This window comes from Oncorhynchus tshawytscha, unplaced genomic scaffold (assembly GCF_018296145.1).
Source record: "Oncorhynchus tshawytscha isolate Ot180627B unplaced genomic scaffold, Otsh_v2.0 Un_scaffold_6703_pilon_pilon, whole genome shotgun sequence".
Classification (NCBI taxonomy): Eukaryota; Metazoa; Chordata; class Actinopteri; order Salmoniformes; family Salmonidae; genus Oncorhynchus; species Oncorhynchus tshawytscha.
Window position 1 is genome coordinate 225,453 of NW_024609792.1, and position 23,262 is coordinate 248,714.

The window sequence follows — 23,262 nt, forward strand, 5'->3', positions numbered from 1 at the left end:
GAGGAAGGAGAGGGGGAGAGGGAGGGAGGAGAGGGGAGGAGGGAGGAGGAGAGGGGGAGAGGAGGGGGGGGAGAGGGGGTGGAGAGGGGGAGGGGAGGGGAGGAGAGAGGGGAGGGAAGAGGGAGAGGGAGGAGGAGGGGAGGAGAGAGGGGAGGGAGGAGAAGAGGGGGAGAGGAGGGAGGAGAGGGGGGGAGGAGAGGAGGGAGGAGGAGGGGGGGGAGAGGAGGGGGAGGGGAGGAGAGAGGGGAGGGGGAGGGAGAGGGAGGAGGGAGAGGGAGGAGAGAGGGAAGGGGGAGGGAAAGGGAGGAGGGAGAGGGAGGAGGGGGGGAGAGGAGGGGGAGGAGGGGGAGAGGAGGGAGCGGAGGGGGGGGGGGGGAGAGGAGGGAGCGGAGGGGGGGGAGGAGGGAGCGGGGGGGGATGAGAGGAGAGGGGGATGAGAGGAGAGGAGGGGGAGGAGAGTAGAGAGGGGAGGGAGAGATGGGGGAGGAGAGGGAGAGATGGGGAGGAGAGGGAGAGATGGGGGAGGGGGAGGGGAGAGGGGTGGGAGAAGAGAGATTATAGTTTTTGTAAATGATTGAGACACATCAAGATGAAGTCCCCCTCCACTCACCCAGACACTTATAGTCAGAGGAGACTCCCCTCAGAGACACATCGAACACAGACACGTCCATCCTCTGTTTACGGTGGTGACAGCTGAGCAGGGCCGACGGCTGGACCACCTGGAGGTACAGTAGAGGCTCCAGGACCCGGTCTCCAGCCCCTCTCCTCCCAGGCTGCCTCACGATGGTGACCCCCAGGGCCTGGCGGGCCGAGGAGCGGCTGGGGGCGGACAGGAGTCCAGGGAGAGGAGGGAACCGCGGGGCTCCTGGGAACGGTGTTACTGTTCAGGAGGTCCTCTGCTGTCAGGCCTGACAGAGGGACCAGGGTAGGAGGGCCTGGGTTGGGGGAGGAGGAGGAGGTAGGGATGGTGTCTGGCTGGTTCAGGGAACTCTTCCCTGTCGTCCCGTCTCCATCCTTCTTCTCTGGCGAGGCGGGGGGGGTCTTGGCTAGAGTGGAGCAGGCGTAGGTCATGAGAGAGAGTTTACTCGCGGTCAGGAAGACGTCGAAGGGGACGAAGGAGAGGTTCTTGACGACGGTGGACTTCCTGGAGGGTCTAGCGATGAGGTGGTGGGAGCCTCCACTCTGCTGCTCCATCTGGACGATACGGATCCTGGCGCTGTCGCTGCCGAACCCACTGTCCTGGACGCCGCTGCGACTGGACGACGAGTCCACACCGCAAGACCCCGCCGAGGAACTACACTGCTGCTCCCCACGCTGCACCTGGGGGGTAGGAGACAGACAGAATTCTGCAAAAATATCCTCCGTGTACAACGTAGAACACCAAATAATGCATGCAGAGCAGAATTAGGCCGATACCCACTAATTATAAATATCCAGAAAAGAGCTGTTAAATTCTACAACCACCTAAAAGGAAGCGATTCACAAACCTTCCACAACAAAGCCATCACCTACAGAGAGATGAACCTGGAGAAGAGTCCCCTAAGCAAGCTGGTCCTGGGGCTCTGTTCACAAACACAAACACACCCTACAGAGCCCCAGGACAGCAGCACAATTAGACCCAACCACATTATGAGAAAACAAAAAGATAATTACTTGACACATTGGAAAGAATTAACAAAAAAACAGAGCAAACTAGAATGCTATTCACATTTTGATAAACTCCCATATCTACTGGGTGAAATACCACAGTGTGCCATCACAGCAGCAAGATTTGTGACCTGTTGCCACGAGAAAAGGGCAACCAGTGAAGAACAAACACCATTGTAAATACAACCCATATTTATGCTTATTTATTTTATCTTGTGTCCTTTAGCCATTTGTACATTGTTAAAACACTGTATATATATAATATGACATTTGTAATGTCTTTATTGTTTTGAAACTTCTGTATGTGTGATGTTTACTGTTCATTTTTATTGTTTATTTCACTTTATATATTCACTTTATATATTATCTACCTCACTTGCTTTGGCAATGTTAACACGTTTCCCATGCCAATAAAGCCCTTGAATTGAATTGAATTGACAGACAGAGAGAGAGACAGAGAGAGAGAGAGAGAGAGAGCTAAGCAGCCCCGTGACATCACAGAACCGAACCGACCCAACGGAGAGGCTCTTCGTTAAGCAGCCCCGTGACATCACAGAACCGAACCGACCCAACGGAGAGGCTCTTCGTTAAGCAGCCCCGTGACATCACAGAACCGATCCGACCCAACGGAGAGGCTCATCGTTAAGCAGCCCCCGTGACATCACAGAACCGATCCGACCCAACGGAGAGGCTCTTCGTTAAGCAACCCCCATGACATCACAGAACCGATCCGACCCAACAGAACCGATCCGACCCAACGGAGAGGCTCATCGGGCCACCGTGTTTCCTGTTCAGCTCCGTCTTGACAACCAACTATCCGGAGGGTTGAAACCGTGAATAAACCAACCGAAGCATCAAAACACACAGTTATAGACATTATAAAGGAGGAGCTCATTCTGCCGGCTTAAAATATTCAACATTTATTTATTTATATTTATTAAGTATTTTTGGGAAATTCTTCTAAGAAATGTGACATTTGCCTTAAAAAAAAAAAAGAATAGTTTTTTTTTTTTTACCCAGGAAGTCAGATGTGATCGTTTGAAGCATTGACAACATCTAGAGGGGTTTGAAGGGGGTTGTGATCCAACGTAATGACGTGAATATTAAACTCTCTGTGGGGATAGAAGTGGAGACGGCTGCCATGACAGAGGACCGGAAACCAATGAGAATAAGTCCCGAGCTTCTATGTCTTGGGTTTAATACACATCATCCAGACAGGACATCTTTACCAAATCAGTCACATGGTCAGGAAGTGGGCTTTGGTTCCCAGGAGACACAAAGAAAGACAGATAAATGTTACTGACAAAATCATCTATCAGGGACCTGCTTCAGCCACTACAGTGTCACGACGCACACGAAGAGACCAGGAAGCTGTACTCGACGCACACGAAGAGACCAGGAAGCTGTACTCAACACCCACGAAGAGACCAGGAAGCTGTACACAAAGAGACCAGGAAGCTGTACTCAACGCACACGAAGACACCAGGAAGCTCTACTCAACGCCCACGAAGACACCAGGAAGCTGTACTCAACACCCACAAAGAGACCAGGAAGCTGTACTCAACGCACACGAAGACACCAGGAAGCTCTACTCAACGCCCACGAAGACACCAGGAAGCTGTACTCAACACACATAAAGAGACCAGGAAGCTGTACATGAAGAGACCAGGAAGCTGTACTCAACGCCCACGAAGAGACCAGGAAGCTGTACTCAACACACATAAAGAGACCAGGAAGCTGTAGATGAAGAGACCAGGAAGCTGTACATGAAGAGACCAGGAAGCTGTACTCAACGCCCACGAAGAGACCAGGAAGCTGTACTCAACGTTTGGTACAAATCACTGGTCTCACTCGCTTGTTATCCGACAGAACTAAAGACGCAGTAGATGTCTTGAATTCAAGTCTTTCAGGTGTGACATGACTATACTGCCAGGTTTAATAACATGGCAGTCTGCCTGAGACTTCTCTGATGTCCTCTATACTGCCAGGTTTATTAACATGGCAGTCTGCCTGAGACTTCTCTGATGTCCTCTATACTGCCAGGTTTATTAACATGGCAGTCTGCCTGAGACTTCTCTGATGTCCTCTATACTGCCAGGTTTAATAACATGGCAGTCTGCCTGAGACTTCTCTGATGTCCTCTATACTGCCAGGTTTATTAACATGGCAGTCTGCCTGAGACTTCTCTGATGTCCTCTATACTGCCAGGTTTAATAACATGGCAGTCTGCCTGAGACTTCTCTGATGTCCTCTATACTGCCAGGTTTAATAACATGGCAGTCTGCCTGAGACTTCTCTGATGTCCTCTATACTGCCAGGTTTAATAACATGGCAGTCTTAGAGCAGTCTCCCTAAGAGCTCTCTGATGTCCCCTATACTGCCAGGTTTAATAACATGGCAGTCTCCCTGAGAGCTCTCTGATGTCCTCTATACTGCCAGGTTTAATAACATGGCAGTCTTAGAGCAGTCTCCCTCACATCTCCCTATCTGATGCTAGTTAATGATATTGGTAGAGAGTTCCCTGATGTCCCCTATACTGCCAGGTTTAATAACATGGCAGTCTTAGAGCAGTCTCCCTGAGAGCTCTCTGATGTCCTCTATACTGCCAGGTTTAATAACATGGCAGTCTTAGAGCAGTCTCCCTAAGAGCTCTCTGATGTCCTCTATACTGCCAGGTTTAACAACATGGCAGTCTCCCTGAGAGCTCTCTGATGTCCTCTATACTGCCAGGTTTAATAACTTGGCAGTCTTAGAGCAGTCTCCCTGAGAGCTCTCTGATGTCCTCTATACTGCCAGGTTTAACAACATGGCAGTCTGCCTGAGACTTCTCTGATGTCCTCTATACTGCCAGGTTTAACAACATGGCAGTCTTAGAGCAGTCTCCCTCACATCTCCCTATCTGATGCTAGTTAATGGTTTTGGTAGAGAGTTCCCTGATGTCCCCTATACTGCCAGGTTTAATAACTTGGCAGTCTTAGAGCAGTCTCCCTCACATCTCCCTATCTGATGCTAGTTAATGGTTTTGGTAGAGAGTTCTCTGATGTCCCCTATACTGCCAGGTTTAATAACTTGGCAGTCTTAGAGCAGTCTCCCTCACATCTCCCTATCTGATGCTAGTTAATGGTTTTGGTAGAGAGTTCTCTGATGTCCTCTATACTGCCAGGTTTAATAACATGGCAGTCTTAGAGCAGTCTCCCTAAGAGCTCTCTGATGTCCCCTATACTGCCAGGTTTAACAACATGGCAGTCTTAGAGCAGTCTCCCTCACATCTCCCTATCTGATGCTAGTTAATGGTTTTGGTAGAGAGTTCCCTGATGTCCCCTATACTGCCAGGTTTAATAACTTGGCAGTCTTAGAGCAGTCTCCCTCACATCTCCCTATCTGATGCTAGTTAATGGTTTTGGTAGAGAGTTCCCTGATGTCCCCTATACTGCCAGGTTTAATAACTTGGCAGTCTTAGAGCAGTCTCCCTCACATCTCCCTATCTGATGCTAGTTAATGGTTTTGGTAGAGAGTTCTCTGATGTCCCCTATACTGCCAGGTTTAATAACTTGGCAGTCTTAGAGCAGTCTCCCTCACATCTCCCTATCTGATGCTAGTTAATGGTTTTGGTAGAGAGTTCCCTGATGTCCCCTATACTGCCAGGTTTAATAACTTGGCAGTCTTAGAGCAGTCTCCCTCACATCTCCCTATCTGATGCTAGTTAATGGTTTTGGTAGAGAGTTCTCTGATGTCCTCTATACTGCCAGGTTTAATAACATGGCAGTCTTAGAGCAGTCTCCCTAAGAGCTCTCTGATGTCCCCTATACTGCCAGGTTTAACAACATGGCAGTCTTAGAGCAGTCTCCCTGAGAGCTCTCTGATGTCCCCTATACTGCCAGGTTTAATAACATGGCAGTCTTAGAGCAGTCTCCCTCACATCTCCCTATCTGATGCTAGTTAATGGTTTTGGTAGAGAGTTCCCTGATGTCCCCTATACTGCCAGGTTTAACAACATGGCAGTCTTAGAGCAGTCTCCCTCACATCTCCCTATCTGATGCTAGTTAATGGTTTTGGTAGAGAGTTCCCTGATGTCCCCTATACTGCCAGGTTTAATAACTTGGCAGTCTTAGAGCAGTCTCCCTCACATCTCCCTATCTGATGCTAGTTAATGGTTTTGGTAGAGAGTTTCCTGATGTCCCCTATACTGCCAGGTTTAATAACTTGGCAGTCTTAGAGCAGTCTCCCTAAGAGCTCTCTGATGTCCCCTATACTGCCAGGTTTAATAACATGGCAGTCTTAGAGCAGTCTCCCTCACATCTCCCTATCTGATGCTAGTTAATGGTTTTGGTAGAGAGTTCCCTGATGTCCCCTATACTGCCAGGTTTAATAACTTGGCAGTCTTAGAGCAGTCTCCCTCACATCTCCCTATCTGATGCTAGTTAATGGTTTTGGTAGAGAGTTCCCTGATGTCCCCTATACTGCCAGGTTTAATAACATGGCAGTCTTAGAGCAGTCTCCCTCACATCTCCCTATCTGATGCTAGTTAATGGTTTTGGTAGAGAGTTCTCTGATGTCCCCTATACTGCCAGGTTTAATAACTTGGCAGTCTTAGAGCAGTCTCCCTCACATCTCCCTATCTGATGCTAGTTAATGGTTTTGGTAGAGAGTTCCCTGATGTCCCCTATACTGCCAGGTTTAATAACATGGCAGTCTTAGAGCAGTCTCCCTCACATCTCCCTATCTGATGCTAGTTAATGGTTTTGGTAGAGAGTTCCCTGATGTCCTCTATACTGCCAGGTTTAACAACATGGCAGTCTCCCTGAGAGCTCTCTGATGTCCTCTATACTGCCAGGTTTAATAACTTGGCAGTCTTAGAGCAGTCTCCCTGAGAGCTCTCTGATGTCCTCTATACTGCCAGGTTTAACAACATGGCAGTCTTAGAGCAGTCTCCCTCACATCTCCCTATCTGATGCTAGTTAATGGTTTTGGTAGAGAGTTCCCTGATGTCCCCTATACTGCCAGGTTTAATAACTTGGCAGTCTTAGAGCAGTCTCCCTCACATCTCCCTATCTGATGCTAGTTAATGGTTTTGGTAGAGAGCTCTCTGATGTCCCCTATACTGCCAGGTTTAATAACTTGGCAGTCTTAGAGCAGTCTCCCTCACATCTCCCTATCTGATGCTAGTTAATGGTTTTGGTAGAGAGTTCCCAGTTCGTGAACATGAGGATTAAACCATAAAGAATCAACTGTCCTACCTCGTCTCCCTTCCCCATCTGACCAACCTGCACATGGTTCCTATTACCCCCCCTTCCCTCGCTCTTTCTTTCTCTGTCTACCCTCCCTCTCTCTCAGCCTGGTCTCTCAGCTCTCCCTCCCTCCCTCCCTCTCCCTCCCTCCCCCTCCCTCCCTCCCTCCCTCCCTCCCTCCCTCCCTCCCTCCCTCCCTCTCTCCTCAGCCTGTTCTCTCAGCACTCTCTCTCTCCCTCCCCCTCCCTCCCTCCCACCCTCCCTATCTCAGGCTGTTCTCTCAGCTCCCTCTCTCTCCCTCCCTCCCTCTCCCTCCCTCTCCCTCTCTCACTCCCTCCCTCTCTCTCTCACTCCCTCCCTCTCTCCCTCCCTCTCTCTCTCTCTCTCTCTCAGCCTGTTCTCTCAGCTCCCTCTCCCTCCCTCCCTCTCTCTCTCTCTCTCTCTCTCCCTCCCTCCCTCCCTCCCTCCCTCTCTCTCAGCCTGTTCTCTCAGCTCCCTCTCCCTCCCTCCCTTTCCCTCTCTGTCTCCCTCTCCCTCTCGTCTCCCTCTCCCTCTCTCTCTCCCTCCCTCCCTCCCTCCCCTCCCTCCCTCTCTCTCTCTCTCTCTCCCTCCCTCCCTCCCTCCCTCCCTCTCTCTCTCCCTCCCTCTCCCTCTCCCTTCCTCCCTCTCTCCCCTCCTCCTGTTCTCTCAGCTGTCTCTGTCTCTCCCACTACATCCAGTGTTCCTCCTTCCCGAGAGTTAAATGTACAGTATATTACGTCAGAACAAGAGATGGTGTTTCAGTCCTCTAGTCATACAGTGAACCCAGTGACACAGCTTTAAACACAACGCCTGATTTATGACATATATCCTAAACAGTGTCATCAAAGGCCAAAAAACAAGATCCTTATAAAACACAGGGTTCAAGGGCTTCCAATACAGTCCCCTGTGCCAAAACCTCTCCCCTCCCCTCCCTCCCTCCCTCCTCTCCTCCCCCTCTCTCTCCCTCCATTCCCTCTCTCCTCTCCTCCCTCCCCCCTCTCCCTCCCTAACTAATGAGGAGAGGATGTGCTCTCTGTCTGTCTCTCTCTCTGTTTTCTGCAGAAACATAACATTTTCCAGGCATTTCAATAGAAGTAGTAAGGACCACTAGACAATCTGCTCCGTGTGTATTGTGTCTGGGGGGAGGACGACTTGGAATTGGTGAAAGTATCTGGAGAACGCAAACATCACAACATCCACAACATCACAACATCCACAACATCCACTGTCTCCTAGACAGTCATACACCACCCATAGTACTGTCTGCTTCACTCTGTCACACCACCCATAGTACTGTCTGCTTCACACCACCCATAGTACTGTCTGCTTCACACCACCCATAGTACTGTCTGCTTCACTCCACCCATAGTACTGTCTGCTTCTCACCACCCATAGTACTGTCTGCTTCTCACCACCCATAGTACTGCATGCTTCACTCTGTCACACCACCCATAGTACTGTCTGCTTTACACCACCCATAGTACTGTCTGCTTCACTCTGTCACACCACCCATAGTACTGTCTGCTTCACTCTGTCACACCACCCATAGTACTGTCTGCTTCACTCTGGCACACCACCCATAGTACTGTCTGCTTCACACCACCCATAGTACTGTCTGCTTCACTCTGTCACACCACCCATAGTACTGTCTGCTTCACTATGTCACACCACCCATAGTACTGTCTGCTTCACTCTGTCACACCACCCATAGTACTGTCTGCTTCACTCTGTCACACCACCCATAGTACTGTCTGCTTCACTCTGTCACACCACCCATAGTACTGTCTGCTTCACTCTGTCACACCACCCATAGTACTGCCTAATTCACTCTGTCTCCTAGACAGTCACACACCACCCATAGTACTGTCTGCTTCACTCTGCCACACCACCCATAGTACTGCCTGCTTCACTCTGTCACACCACCCATAGTACTGCCTGCTTCACTCTGTCACACCCACCATAGTGCTGCCTGCTTCACTCTGTCACACCACCCATAGTACTGTCTGCTTCACTCTGTCACACCACCCATAGTACTGCCTGCTTCACTCGGTCACACCACCCATAGTACTGCCTGCTTCACTCTGTCACACCACCCATAGTACTGCCTGCTTCACTCTGTCACACCACCCATAGTACTGTCTGCTTCACTCTGTCACACCACCCATAGTACTGTCTGCTTCACTCTGTCACACCACCCATAGTACTGTCTGCTTCACTCTGTCACACCACCCATAGTACTGTCTGCTTCACTCTGTCACACCACCCATAGTACTGCCTGCTTCACTCTGTCACACCACCCATAGTACTGCCTGCTTCACTCTGTCACACCACCCATAGTACTGTCTGCTTCACTCTGTCACACCACCCATAGTACTGTCTGCTTCACTCTGTCACACCACCCATAGTACTGCCTGCTTCACTCTGTCACACCACCCATAGTACTGTCTGCTTCACTCTGTCACACCACCCATAGTACTGTCTGCTTCACTCTGTCACACCACCCATAGTACTGCCTGCTTCACTCTGTCACACCACCCATAGTACTGCCTGCTTCACTCTGTCACACCACCCATAGTACTGCCTGCTTCACTCTGTCACACCACCCATAGTAGTTACCATCCCAAACCTAGTAACATATCAGGAAGTAAAGTGACCAGGCCAAGGTATAAAAATATAATCGATCCGTCAATTACTTGAATGGGGAGGTCTGTTCTATGTGTATATTCAGAGCCTTCAGAGACTCTTCAAAAACCTCTTGACTTGTTCCACATTTTGTTGTCTTACAGCCTGAATTTAAAATGGATTAAATTGAGATTTTGTGCCACTGGCTATAATGTCAAAGTGGAATTATGTTTTTAGAAAACATTTTAGGAATGAATTACAAACTGAAAAGATGCAAATGTCTTGAGTATTAAAACACTTTGTTACTGACTAAACACAGTGTTGACAGTACTGAATAATAACAGTGTTGACAGTACTGAATAAACACAGTGTTGACAGTACTGAATAATAACAGTGTTGACAGTACTGAATAATAACAGTGTTGACAGTACTGAATAATAACAGTGTTGACAGTACTGAATAATAACAGTGTTGACAGGCTGAATAATAACAGTGTTGACAGTACTGAATAAACACAGTGTTGACAGTACTGAATAATAACAGTGTTGACAGTACTGAATAAACACAGTGTTGACAGTACTGAATAATAACAGTAATGACAGTACTGACTAAACACAGTGTTGACAGCACTGAATAATAACAGTGTTGACAGTACTGAATAAACACAGTGTTGACAGTACTGAATAATAACAGTGTTGACAGGCTGAATAATAACAGTGTTGACAGTACTGACTAATAACAGTGTTGACAGTACTGACTAATAACAGTGTTGACAGTACTGACTAAACACAGTGTTGACAGTACTGAATAATAACAGTAATGACAGTACTGAATAATAACAGTGTTGACAGGACTGAATAATAACAGTGTTGACAGTACTGACTAATAACAGTGTTGACAGTACTGACTAATAACAGTGTTGACAGTACTGACTAAACACAGTGTTGACAGTACTGAATAATAACAGTGTTGACAGTACTGACTAATAACAGTGTTGACAGTACTGAATAATAACAGTGTTGACAGGCTGAATAATAACAGTGTTGACAGGCTGAATAATAACAGTGTTGACAGTACTGAATAATAACAGTGTTGACAGTACTGAATAATAACAGTGTTGACAGTACTGAATAAACACAGTGTTGACAGTACTGAATAATAACAGTGTTGACAGTACTGAATAATAACAGTGTTGACAGTACTGAATAATAACAGTGTTGACAGTACTGAATAATAACAGTGTTGACAGTACTGAATAATAACAGTGTTGACAGGCTGAATAATAACAGTGTTGACAGTACTGAATAATAACAGTGTTGACAGTACTGACTAATAGCAGTGTTGACAGTACTGAATAATAACTGTTGACAGTACTGAATAATAACAGTGTTGACAGTACTGACTAATAGCAGTGTTGACAGTACTGAATAATAACAGTGTTGACAGTACTGACTAATAACAGTAATGACAGTACTGACTAATAGCAGTGTTGACAGTACTGAATAATAACAGTGTTGACAGTACTGAATAAACACAGTGTTGACAGTACTGAATAATAACAGTGTTGACAGTACTGAATAATAACAGTGTTGACAGTACTGACTAAACACAGTGTTGACAGTACTGAATAATAACAGTGTTGACAGTACTGAATAATAACAGTGTTGACAGTACTGACTAATAACAGTGTTGACAGTACTGACTAAACACAGTGTTGACAGTACTGAATAATAACAGTGTTGACAGTACTGACTAATAACAGTGTTGACAGTACTGACTAAACACAGTGTTGACAGTACTGACTAAACACAGTGTTGACAGTACTGAATAAAAACAGTGTTGACAGTACTGAATAATAACAGTGTTGACAGTACTGAATAATAACAGTAATGACAGTACTGAATAAACACAGTGTTGACAGTACTGACTAATAACAGTGTTGACAGTACTGACTAATAACAGTGTTGACAGTACTGAATAATAACAGTGTTGATAGTACTGAATAATAACAGTAATGACAGTACTGAATAATAACAGTGTTGACAGTACTGAATAATAACAGTGTTGACAGTACTGACTAATAACAGTGTTGACAGTACTGAATAATAACAGTGTTGACAGTACTGAATAATAACAGTAATGACAGTACTGACTAATAGCAGTGTTGACAGTACTGAATAATAACAGTGTTGACAGTACTGAATAATAACAGTGTTGACAGTACTGAATAATAACAGTGTTGACAGTACTGAATAATAACAGTGTTGACAGTACTGAATAAACACAGTGTTGACAGTACTGAATAAACACAGTGTTGACAGTACTGAATAATAACAGTGTTGACAGTACTGAATAATAACAGTGTTGACAGTACTGAATAATAACAGTGTTGACAGTACTGAATAAACACAGTGTTGACAGTACTGAATAATAACAGTGTTGACAGTACTGAATAATAACAGTGTTGACAGTACTGACTAATAACAGTGTTGACAGTACTGAATAATAACAGTGTTGACAGTACTGAATAATAACAGTGTTGACAGTACTGAATAATAACAGTGTTGACAGTACTGACTAAACACAGTGTTGACAGTACTGACTAAACACAGTGTTGACAGTACTGACTAAACACAGTGTTGACAGTACTGACTAAACACAGTGTTGACAGTACTGACTAAACACAGTGTTGACAGTACTGACTAAACACAGTGTTGACAGTACTGACTAATAACAGTGTTGACACTACTGAATAAACAGTGTTGACAGTACTGACTAATAACAGTGTTGACAGTACTGAATAATAACAGTGTTGACAGTACTGACTAATAACAGTGTTGACAGTACTGAATAATAGCAGTGTTGACAGTACTGAATAATAACAGTAATGACAGTACTGACTAATAGCAGTGTTGACAGTACTGAATAATAACAGTGTTGACAGTACTGAATAATAACAGTAATGACAGTACTGACTAATAGCAGTGTTGACAGTACTGAATAATAACAGTGTTGACAGTACTGATTAATAACAGTGTTGACAGGCTGAATAATAACAGTGTTGACAGTACTGAATAATAACAGTGTTGACAGTACTGACTAATAGCAGTGTTGACAGTACTGAATAATAACAGTGTTGACAGTACTGAATAAACACAGTGTTGACAGTACTGAATAAACAGTGTTGACAGTACTGAATAATAACAGTGTTGACAGTACTGAATAATAACAGTGTTGACAGTACTGAATAATAACAGTGTTGACAGTACTGACTAAAACAGTGTTGACAGTACTGAATAATAACAGTGTTGACAGTACTGACTAATAACAGTGTTGACAGTACTGAATAATAACAGTGTTGACAGTACTGACTAAAAACAGTGTTGATAGTACTGAATAATAACAGTGTTGACAGTACTGAATAATAACAGTGTTGACAGTACTGAATAATAACAGTGTTGACAGTACTGAATAATAACAGTGTTGACAGTACTGAATAATAACAGTGTTGACAGTACTGACTAATAACAGTGTTGACAGTACTGAATAATAACAGTGTTGACAGTACTGAATAATAACAGTGTTGACAGTACTGAATAATAACAGTGTTGACAGTACTGAATAATAACAGTGTTGACAGTACTGAATAATAACAGTGTTGACAGTACTGAATAAACACAGTGTTGACAGTACTGAATAATAACAGTGTTGACAGTACTGAATAATAACAGTGTTGACAGTACTGAATAATAACAGTGTTGACAGTACTGAATAATAACAGTGTTGACAGGCTGAATAATAACAGTGTTGACAGTACTGAATAAACACAGTGTTGACAGTACTGAATAATAACAGTGTTGACAGTACTGAATAATAACAGTGTTGACAGTACTGAATAATAACAGTGTTGACAGTACTGACTAAAAACAGTGTTGACAGTACTGAATAATAACAGTGTTGACAGTACTGAATAATAACAGTGTTGACAGTACTGAATAATAACAGTAATGACAGTACTGAATAATAACAGTGTTGACAGTACTGACTAATAACAGTGTTGACAGTACTGAATAATAGCAGTGTTGACAGTACTGAATAATAACAGTAATGACAGTACTGACTAATAGCAGTGTTGACAGTACTGAATAATAACAGTGTTGACAGTACTGAATAATAACAGTAATGACAGTACTGACTAATACAGTGTTGACAGTACTGAATAATAACAGTGTTGACAGTACTGACTAATAACAGTGTTGACAGGCTGAATAATAACAGTGTTGACAGTACTGAATAATAACAGTGTTGACAGTACTGAATAAACGCAGTGTTGACAGTACTGAATAATAACAGTGTTGACAGTACTGAATAAACGCAGTGTTGACAGTACTGAATAAACACAGTGTTGACAGTACTGAATAATAACAGTGTTGACAGTACTGAATAATAACAGTGTTGACAGTACTGAATAATAACAGTGTTGACAGTACTGACTAAAAACAGTGTTGACAGTACTGAATAATAACAGTGTTGACAGTACTGACTAATAACAGTGTTGACAGTACTGAATAATAACAGTGTTGACAGTACTGACTAAAAACAGTGTTGATAGTACTGAATAATAACAGTGTTGACAGTACTGACTAATAACAGTGTTGACAGTACTGAATAATAACAGTGTTGACAGTACTGAATAATAACAGTGTTGACAGTACTGAATAATAACAGTGTTGACAGTACTGACTAATAACAGTGTTGACAGTACTGAATAATAACAGTGTTGACAGTACTGAATAATAACAGTGTTGACAGTACTGAATAATAACAGTGTTGACAGTACTGAATAATAACAGTGTTGACAGTACTGAATAATAACAGTGTTGACAGTACTGAATAAACACAGTGTTGACAGTACTGAATAATAACAGTGTTGACAGTACTGAATAATAACAGTGTTGACAGTACTGAATAATAACAGTGTCGACAGTACTGACTAATAACAGTGTTGACAGTACTGACTAATAACAGTGATGACAGTACTGACTAATAACAGTGATGACAGGACTGAATAAACACAGTGTTGACAGTACTGAATAATAACAGTGTTGACAGGACTGAATAAAAACAGTGTTGACAGTACTGAATAATAACAGTGTTGACAGTACTGAATAAACACAGTGTTGACAGTACTGAATAAACACATCAGCTCTTTGCTGTACTCTTTGACAGTCTCTCTCTGGTCATGGTTTTTAAAGGTTATTAAATCTAACCTAGTCTAGTATCAAACTTTGCTGTGGGGTCGTGGAAGTTGTAGACATGGTGATTTGAGCTATCTGATTGGCCAGCACAATGGGCGTACTTGACCCAGGTCAGCTGGGTAGGCGGAGTTTGTCCCTTCAGACAAATGAAACGGTTCAAAATGTCTACTGAGATAGAACATCCCTGCTCAGCTCTAGTGACATCATCAGGAAGCGACATCATTGTTAATTCAAGGGTCAGTGGCAATGGTATAATTAGAATGTTGAGGACAGGGCTACTGAGTCAACCCAGGGTCAACCCAGTGACATCATTAAGAAGGGACAGCTCTAGCTAGGGAAAACCATAAGGAAAGCGGGTTTTTTCCACAACAGCTGAGAGGGACACTGCCCTTCAGGTTGATGCACTCACTGTTGTAAATCACTTTGGATAAAAGCGTTTGCTAAATGGCATATGACTTCCGTAACGACAGACTGATAAACGGCATATGACTTCCGTAACGACAGACAGAAGTACAGGAAACAGTTCAGTGTCGGTTTACAGGTTCACTACATGACGCTGAACTTTGACCTGTACGGTTTCCACTTGAACCCCTGCAGTGGTACTCTATACTTTACGCAGAACGACAGGGAACCGTTCTGTTCTTACCGATGACCTCAACACGATGACCTCGTTTTGAGTGAGCGGCAGGGCACCGTTCTGTTCTTACCAATGACCTCAACACAATGACCTCGTTTTGAGTGAGCGGCAGGGCACCGTTCTGTTCTTACCAACGACCTCAACACGATGACCTCGTTTGGAAGAAACTAATAATACTTAACTGAAATGCCATAAAAAAAAAAAAAAAAAAAACTATTAATTCTGTCATTTACTTGGGAAAATATATTTACAATCTGAAGTCAGTCAGTCGCTGGTCTTTGTAAAGCGCCACAGAAACAACAGAAACAACATCAAAGAACTCTTTAAAACGCTGCTGAACTTTAGTTTGAATAACAAAGACGACCTGTTCTGCTCTGAACCACAACAAAGAACCAGAGAGAGAGACTGACCTGCACCAGACAGACAGAGGGGGAGGAGAGAGAGGGGGAGAGAGACAGAGAGGGGGGGAGAGAGAGACTGACCTGCATCAGACATAGAGAGGGGGGAGGAGAGAGAGACTGACCTGCACCAGACATAGAGAGGGGGGGAGGAGAGACTGACCTGCACCAGACATAGAGAGGGGGGAGGAGAGAGAGACTGACCTGCACCAGACATAGAGAGGGGCGAGGAGAGAGAGACTGACCTGCACCAGACATAGAGAGGGGGAGGAGAGAGAGACTGACCTGCACCAGACATAGAGAGGGGGAGGAGAGAGAGACTGACCTGCACCAGACATAGAGAGGGGGAGGAGAGAGAGACTGACCTGCACCAGACATAGAGAGGGGGAGGAGAGAGAGAGGGGGAGAGAGAGACAGAGAGGGGGAGGAGAGAGAGACTGACCTGCACCAGACATAGAGAGGGGGAGGAGAGAGAGACTGACCTGCACCAGACATAGAGAGGGGGAGAGAGAGAGACTGACCTGCACCAGACATAGAGAGGGGGAGGAGAGAGAGACTGACCTGCACCAGACATAGAGAGGGGGAGGAGAGAGAGACTGACCTGCACCAGACATAGAGAGAGGGGGAGGAGAGAGAGACTGACCTGCACCAGACATAGAGAGGGGGGAGGAGAGAGAGACTGACCTGCACCAGACATAGAGAGGGGGAGGAGAGAGAGACTGACCTGCACCAGACATAGAGAGGGGGAGGAGAGAGAGACTGACCTGCACCAGACAGTAGAGGGGGAGGAGAGAGAGAGGGGAGAGAGAGACAGAGAGGGGGAGAGAGAGAGACTGACCTGCACCAGACATAGAGAGGGGGAGGAGAGAGAGAGGGGGAGAGAGAGACAGAGAGGGGGGGAGAGAGAGACTGACCTGCATCAGACATAGAGAGGGGGAGGAGAGAGAGAGGGAGAGAGAGACAGAGAGGGGGGGGAGGAGAGAGAGACTGACCTGCACCAGGCATAGAGAGGGGGGGAGGAGAGAGAGAGGGGGAGAGAGAGACAGAGAGGGGGGAGAGAGAGAGACTGACCTGCACCAGACATAGAGAGGGGGAGGAGAGAGAGACTGACCTGCACCAGACATAGAGAGGGGGAGGAGAGAGAGACTGACCTGCACCAGACATAGAGAGGGGGAGAGAGAGAGAGGGGAGAGAGAGACAGAGAGGGGGAGAGAGAGAGACTGACCTGCACCAGACATAGAGAGGGGGAGGAGAGAGAGAGGGGGAGAGAGAGACAGAGAGGGGGGAGGAGAGAGAGACTGACCTGCACCAGACATAGAGAGGGGAGAGGAGAGAGAGACTGACCTGCACCAGACATAGAGAGGGGGAGGAGAGAGAGAGGGGGAGAGAGAGACAGAGAGGGGGGAGAGAGAGAGACTGACCTGCACCAGACATAGAGAGGGGGGAGGAGAGAGAGACTGACCTGCACCAGACATAGAGAGGGGGAGGAGAGAGAGACTGACCTGCACCAGACATAGAGAGGGGGGGAGAGAGAGACTGACCTGCACCAGACATAGAGAGGGGGAGGAGAGAGAGACTGACCTGCACCAGACATAGAGAGGGGGAGGAGAGAGAGAGGGGGAGAGAGAGACAGAGAGGGGGAGAGAGAGAGACTGACCTGCATCAGACATAGGGGGAGGAGAGAGAGACTGACCTGCACCAGACATAGAGAGGGGGAGGAGAGAGAGACTGACCTGCACCAGACATAGAGAGGGGCGAGGAGAGAGAGACTGACCTGCACCAGACATAGAGAGGGGGAGGAGAGAAGACTGACCTGCACCAGACATAGTGAGGGGGGAGAGAGAGAGAGACAGAGAGGGGGAGAGAGAGAGACTGACCTGCATCAGACATAGAGAGGGGGAGGAGAGAGAGACTGACCTGCACCAGACATAGAGAGGGGAGGAGAGAGAGACTGACCTGCATCAGACATAGAGAGGGGGAGGAGAGAGAGACTGACCTGCACCAGACATAGAGAGGGGGAGGAGAGAGAGACTGACCTGCACCAGACATAGAGGGGGAGGAGAGAGAGACTGACCTGCACCAGACATAGAGAGGGGGAGGAGAGAGAGAGAGACAGAGAGGGGGGAGAGAGAGAGACTGACCTGCATCAGACATAGAGAGGGGGAGGAGAGAGAGACTGACCTGCACCAGACATAGAGAGGGGGGGAGGAGAGAGAGACTGACCTGCACCAGACATAGAGAGGGGAGGAGAGAGAGACTGACCTGCACCAGACATAGAGAGGGGGGAGGAGAGAGAGACTGACCTGCACCAGACATAGAGAGGGGGAGGAGAGAGAGACTGACCTGCACCAGACATAGATCTGAGAGAGAGACTGACCTGCACCAGACATAGAGAGGGGGAGGAGAGAGAGACTGACCTGCACCAGACATAGAGAGGGGGAGGAGAGAGAGAGGGGGAGAGAGAGACAGGGGGGAGAGAGAGACTGACCTGCATCAGACATAGAGGGGGGAGGAGAGAGAGACTGACCTGCACCAGACATAGAGAGGGGGAGGAGAGAGAGACTGACCTGCACCAGACATAGAGAGGGGGAGGAGAGAGAGACTGACCTGCACCAGACATAGAGAGGGGGAGGAGAGAGAGACTGACCTGCACCAGACATAGAGAGGGGGAGGAGAGAGAGAGGGGGAGAGAGAGACAGAGAGGGGGGAGAGAGAGAGAGAGACTGACCTGCACCAGCTAATGGAGGCAGATTAGCTCAGAGAGACTGTCAACTACAGTTTAAATACTACATACTGTTCTTGAGGGGGGACCAGGACGCTGAGAGAGAGAGAGGGAGGACAGGATGGAGAAAGAGAGAGGGGAGAGAGAGACAGAGAGAGAGGGGGAGAGAGAGACAGAGAGAGAGGGGGAGAGAGAGACAGAGAGAGGGGGGGAGAGAGAATAACACAACCTGGTATTTTCCTGACGTGTCAGAGGGCTCTTGTGTTCTGTGATCAGTGTTGGACAGGACCAGTTGGACATGGGGAGGTAAACATCCGGAGACAGTATTACCACAGCCATATTGACATTCCTGAGGCCCTTGGTCAGACATCCCTGTCCCCCCTCTCTCTCTCTATCTGCCCCCCCTTCTCCCCTCCACCCCTCTCCTGTTCCTCTGCCCACAGAGAGGAGAGGAGGATTTAATTACTGAATGAGAACAGAGGCTCCAGGGGACCCAGGGACGCTGACAGGCCCCAGCATAGGGAGGGAGAGGCTGGATGTGACGAGGCAGGGAACTGGGCCTGGAGATAAAGCCTCTACACACTGGAGAACCACCACCCTCCCTTGTTATTCATCTGCTCTCTCCCTCTCTCTGTTGTGTGGTCTGGACCAGTCAGAGCTCTGAAACAAGCACCAAATGATAAAACCTGTAGCTAGCTGGATAGAACCTGTAGCTATCTGGATAGAACCTGTAGCTAGTTGGATAGAACCTGTAGCTATCTGGATAGAACCTGTAGCTAGCTGGATAGAACCTGTAGCTATCTGGATAGAACCTGTAGCTAGTTGGATAGAACCTGTAGCTATCTGGCTAGAACCTGTAGCTAGTTGGATAGAACCTGTAGCTATCTGGATAGAACCTGTAGCTAGCTGGATAGAACATGTAGCTAGTTGGATAGAACCTGTATCTAGTTGGATAGAACCTGTAGCTAGCTGGATAGAACCTGTAGCTAGCTGGATAGAACCTGTAGCTAGTTGGATAGAACCTGTATCTAGTTGGATAGAACCTGTAGCTAGCTGGATAGAACCTGTAGCTAGCTGGATAGAACCTGTAGCTATCTGGATAGAACCTGTAGCTAGCTGGATAGAACATGTAGCTAGCTGGATAGAATCTGTAGCTAGCTGGATAGAATCTGAAGCTAGCTGGATAGAATCTGTAGCTAGCTGGATAGAACCTGTAGCTATCTGGATAGAACCTGTAGCTAGCTGGATAGAACATGTAGCTAGTTGGATAGGACCTGTAGCTAGCTGGATAGAACATGTAGCTAGTTGGATAGAACCTGTAGCTAGCTGGATAGAACATGTAGCTAGTTGGATAGAACCTGTAGCTATCTGGATAGAACCTGTAGCTAGCTGGATAGAACCTGTAGCTAGCTGGATAGAATCTGTAGCTAGCTGGATAGAATCTGAAGCTAGCTGGATAGAATCTGTAGCTAGCTGGATAGAACCTGTAGCTATCTGGATAGAACCTGTAGCTAGCTGGATAGAACCTGTAGCTATCTGGATAGAACCTGTAGCTAGCTGGATAGAACATGTAGCTATCTGGATAGAACCTGTAGCTAGTTGGATAGAACCTGTAGCTATCTGGCTAGAACCTGTAGCTAGCTTGATATGACCTGTAGCTGTATAAAACCCTACTAGCCCGTACCCCTGACCAGACCGTGCCCCCTCTATATAGCCTCATTATTCTTATTGTGTTACTTTTTATGATTACTTTTTATTTTAGTCTACTTGGTATATGTTGTCTTCTTGAACTGCACTGTTGGTTAAGGGGCCGCATGTGGCAAATAAAGTTTGATTTGATAAACGTCTAATAACAAAAAACAGCAAAGAGTCAATATCATCCCTGTGGGGACGAGAACACATCACAGCTGAACTATGGCGAGCAGAACGAGTCAATATCATCCCTGTGGGGACGAGAACAGAACACATCACAACACAGCTGAACTATGCAGAGGAGAACAAGTCACGAGTCAATATCATCCCTGTGGGGACGAGAACAGAACACATCACAACACAGCTGAACTATACCGAGCAGAACGAGTCAATATCATCCCTGTGGGGACGAGAACAGAACACATCACAACACAGCTGAACTATGCCGAGCAGAACGAGTCAATACCATCCCTGAGGGGACGAGAACAGAACACATCACAGCTGAACTATGCCGAGCAGAACGAGGGGACGAGAACAGAACACAACACAGCTGAACTATACCGAGCAGAACGAGGGGACGAGAACAGAACACATCACAACACAGCTGAACTATACCGAGCAGAACGAGTCAATATCATCCCTGTGGGGACGAGAACAGAACACATCACAACACAGCTGAACTATGCAGAGGAGAACGAGTCACGAGTCAATATCATCCCTGTGGGGACGAGAACAGAACACATCACAACACAGCTGAACTATACCGAGCAGAACGAGTCAATATCATCCCTGTGGGGACGAGAACAGAACACATCATAACACAGCTGAACTATGCCGAGCAGAACGAGTCAATATCATCCCTGTGGGGACGAGAACAGAACACATCACAGCTGAACTATACCGAGCAGAACGAGGGGACGAGAACAGAACACATCACAACACAGCTGAACTATGCCGAGCAGAACGAGGGGACGAGAACAGAACACATCACAACACAGCTGAACTATACCGAGCTCCGCAGCCTTGCAACAGACAGTTGGCTCCAACAAACGGGCCTTTCTTACTCATTGGACTTGAAAACATTATCCTCGACATAAGCAGTTGGCCCTGCAGACGGGCCTTTCTTACTCATTGGACTTGAAAACATTCTCCTCGACATAAGCAGTTGGCCCTGCAGACGGGCCTTTCTTACTCATTGGACTTGAAAACATTCTCCTCGTCATAAGCAGTTGGCCCTGCAGGCACCGCAGCCTTGGTTTGATTACAAATATTTAGTCACAAAAACAGCAGAGAGAGAAGCTCTGCTCAGTGTTTCAGAGAGGAGGGAGGCGTGAGGGAGGGGAAGAGGGAGACAGAGGGGGAGAAAGGGAGAGGGACAGAGAGGGAGAGAGAGGGAAGGGGGAGAGAGGGGGACAGAGAGGAAGAGAGAAGGAAGGGGGAGAGAGAGGGGAGAGAGGGAGGGGGAGAGAGGGGGGAGAGGGAGGGGGGAGGAAGAGAGAGGGAAGGGGGAGAGAGAGGGGGAGAGGGAGGGACAGAGAGGATGAGAGAGGGAAGGGGGAGAGAGAGGGAGGGGGGGAGAGAGGAAGAGAGAGGGACGGGGAGAGGGAGGGAGAGAGAGAAGTAGCCTGAGATCATGTTTAATTGCTGAGAGAGGCTATGGAATCACATGCATTTTCTCCTCTTCCCTGGATGGAGAAACAACTGGTGTATAATAGTGGTGTATAATAGTGGTGTATTATAGTGGTGTATTATAGCGGTGTTTTATAGTGGTGTATTATAATGGTGTATTATAGTGGTGTATTATATTGGTTATTATAGCGGTGTATTATAGTGGTGTGTTATAGTGGTGCATTATAGTGGTGTATTATACATATTATTATATATTATTATTATATTATAGTGTATTATCATGGTGTATTATAGCTGTTATTATACAGGAGTATTATACAGGTATTATAGTGGTGTATTATAAAGGTATTATAGTGGTGTATTATAGTGGTGTATTATAGTGGTGTATTATACAGGTATTATAGTGGTTATTATAGTGGTGTATAATAGTGGTTATTATAGTGGTGTATTATAGTGGTGTATTATACAGCTGTTATAGTGGTGTATTATAGTGGTGTATTATACAGGTATTATAGTGGTTATTATAGTGGTGTATTATATTGGTGTATTATAGTGGTGTATTATAGTGGTGTACTGAAGACTCATCTCTTCAGTGGGTCATATGATTGAGTGTAGTCTGTCCCAGGAGTGGGAAGGTGAACGGAAAGGCTCTGGAGCAACGAACCGCCCTTGCTGTCTCTGCCTGGACGGTTCCCCTCTTTCCACTGGGATTCTCTGCCTCTCACCCTATTACAGGGGCTGGGTCACTGGCTTACTGGGGCTCTCTCATGCCGTCCCTGGAGGGGGTGCGTCACCTGAGTGGGTTGATTCACTGATGTGGTCATCCTGTCTGGGCTGGCGCCCCCTTGGGTTGTGCCGTGGCGGAGATCTTTGTGGGCTATACTCAGCCTTGTCTCAGGATGGTAAGTTGGTGGTTGAAGATATCCCTCTAGTGGTGTGGGGGCTGTGCTTTGGCAAAGTGGGTGGGGTTATATCCTTCCTGTTTGGCCCTGTCCGGGGTGTCCTCGGATGGGGCCACAGTGTCTCCTGACCCCTCCTGTCTCAGCCTCCAGTATTTATGCTGCAGTAGTTTATGTGTCGGGGGCTGGGGTCAGTTTGTTATATCTGGAGTACTTCTCCTGTCCTATTCGGTGTCCTGTGTGAATCTAAGTGTGTTCTCTAATTCTCTCCTTCTCTCTTTTATCTCTCTCGGAGGACCTGATTAGGACCATGCCCCAGGACTACCTGACATGATGACTCCTTGCTGTCCCCAGTCCACCTGGCCATGCTGCTGCTCCAGTTTCAACTTCCACCTGACTGTGCTGCTGCTCCAGTTTCAACTGTTCTGCCTTATTATTATTCGACCATGCTGGTCATTTATGAACATTTGAACATCTTGGCCATGTTCTGTTATAATCTCCACCGGCAC

The 23,262-nt window shown here is 46.6% G+C and overlaps 1 protein-coding gene across 1 annotated transcript in view; it reads right to left on the minus strand.

Annotated features, from left to right (window-relative positions):
* LOC112240893 (vacuolar protein sorting-associated protein 13B) overlaps nucleotides 1-23,262 on the minus strand; it is a 407,100-nt gene that overhangs the window by 181,718 nt on the left and 202,120 nt on the right. The window contains 2 exon segments of the mRNA XM_042318131.1: nucleotides 611-876; nucleotides 878-1,320. Coding sequence (XP_042174065.1) covers nucleotides 611-876; nucleotides 878-1,320 — 709 coding nt within the window.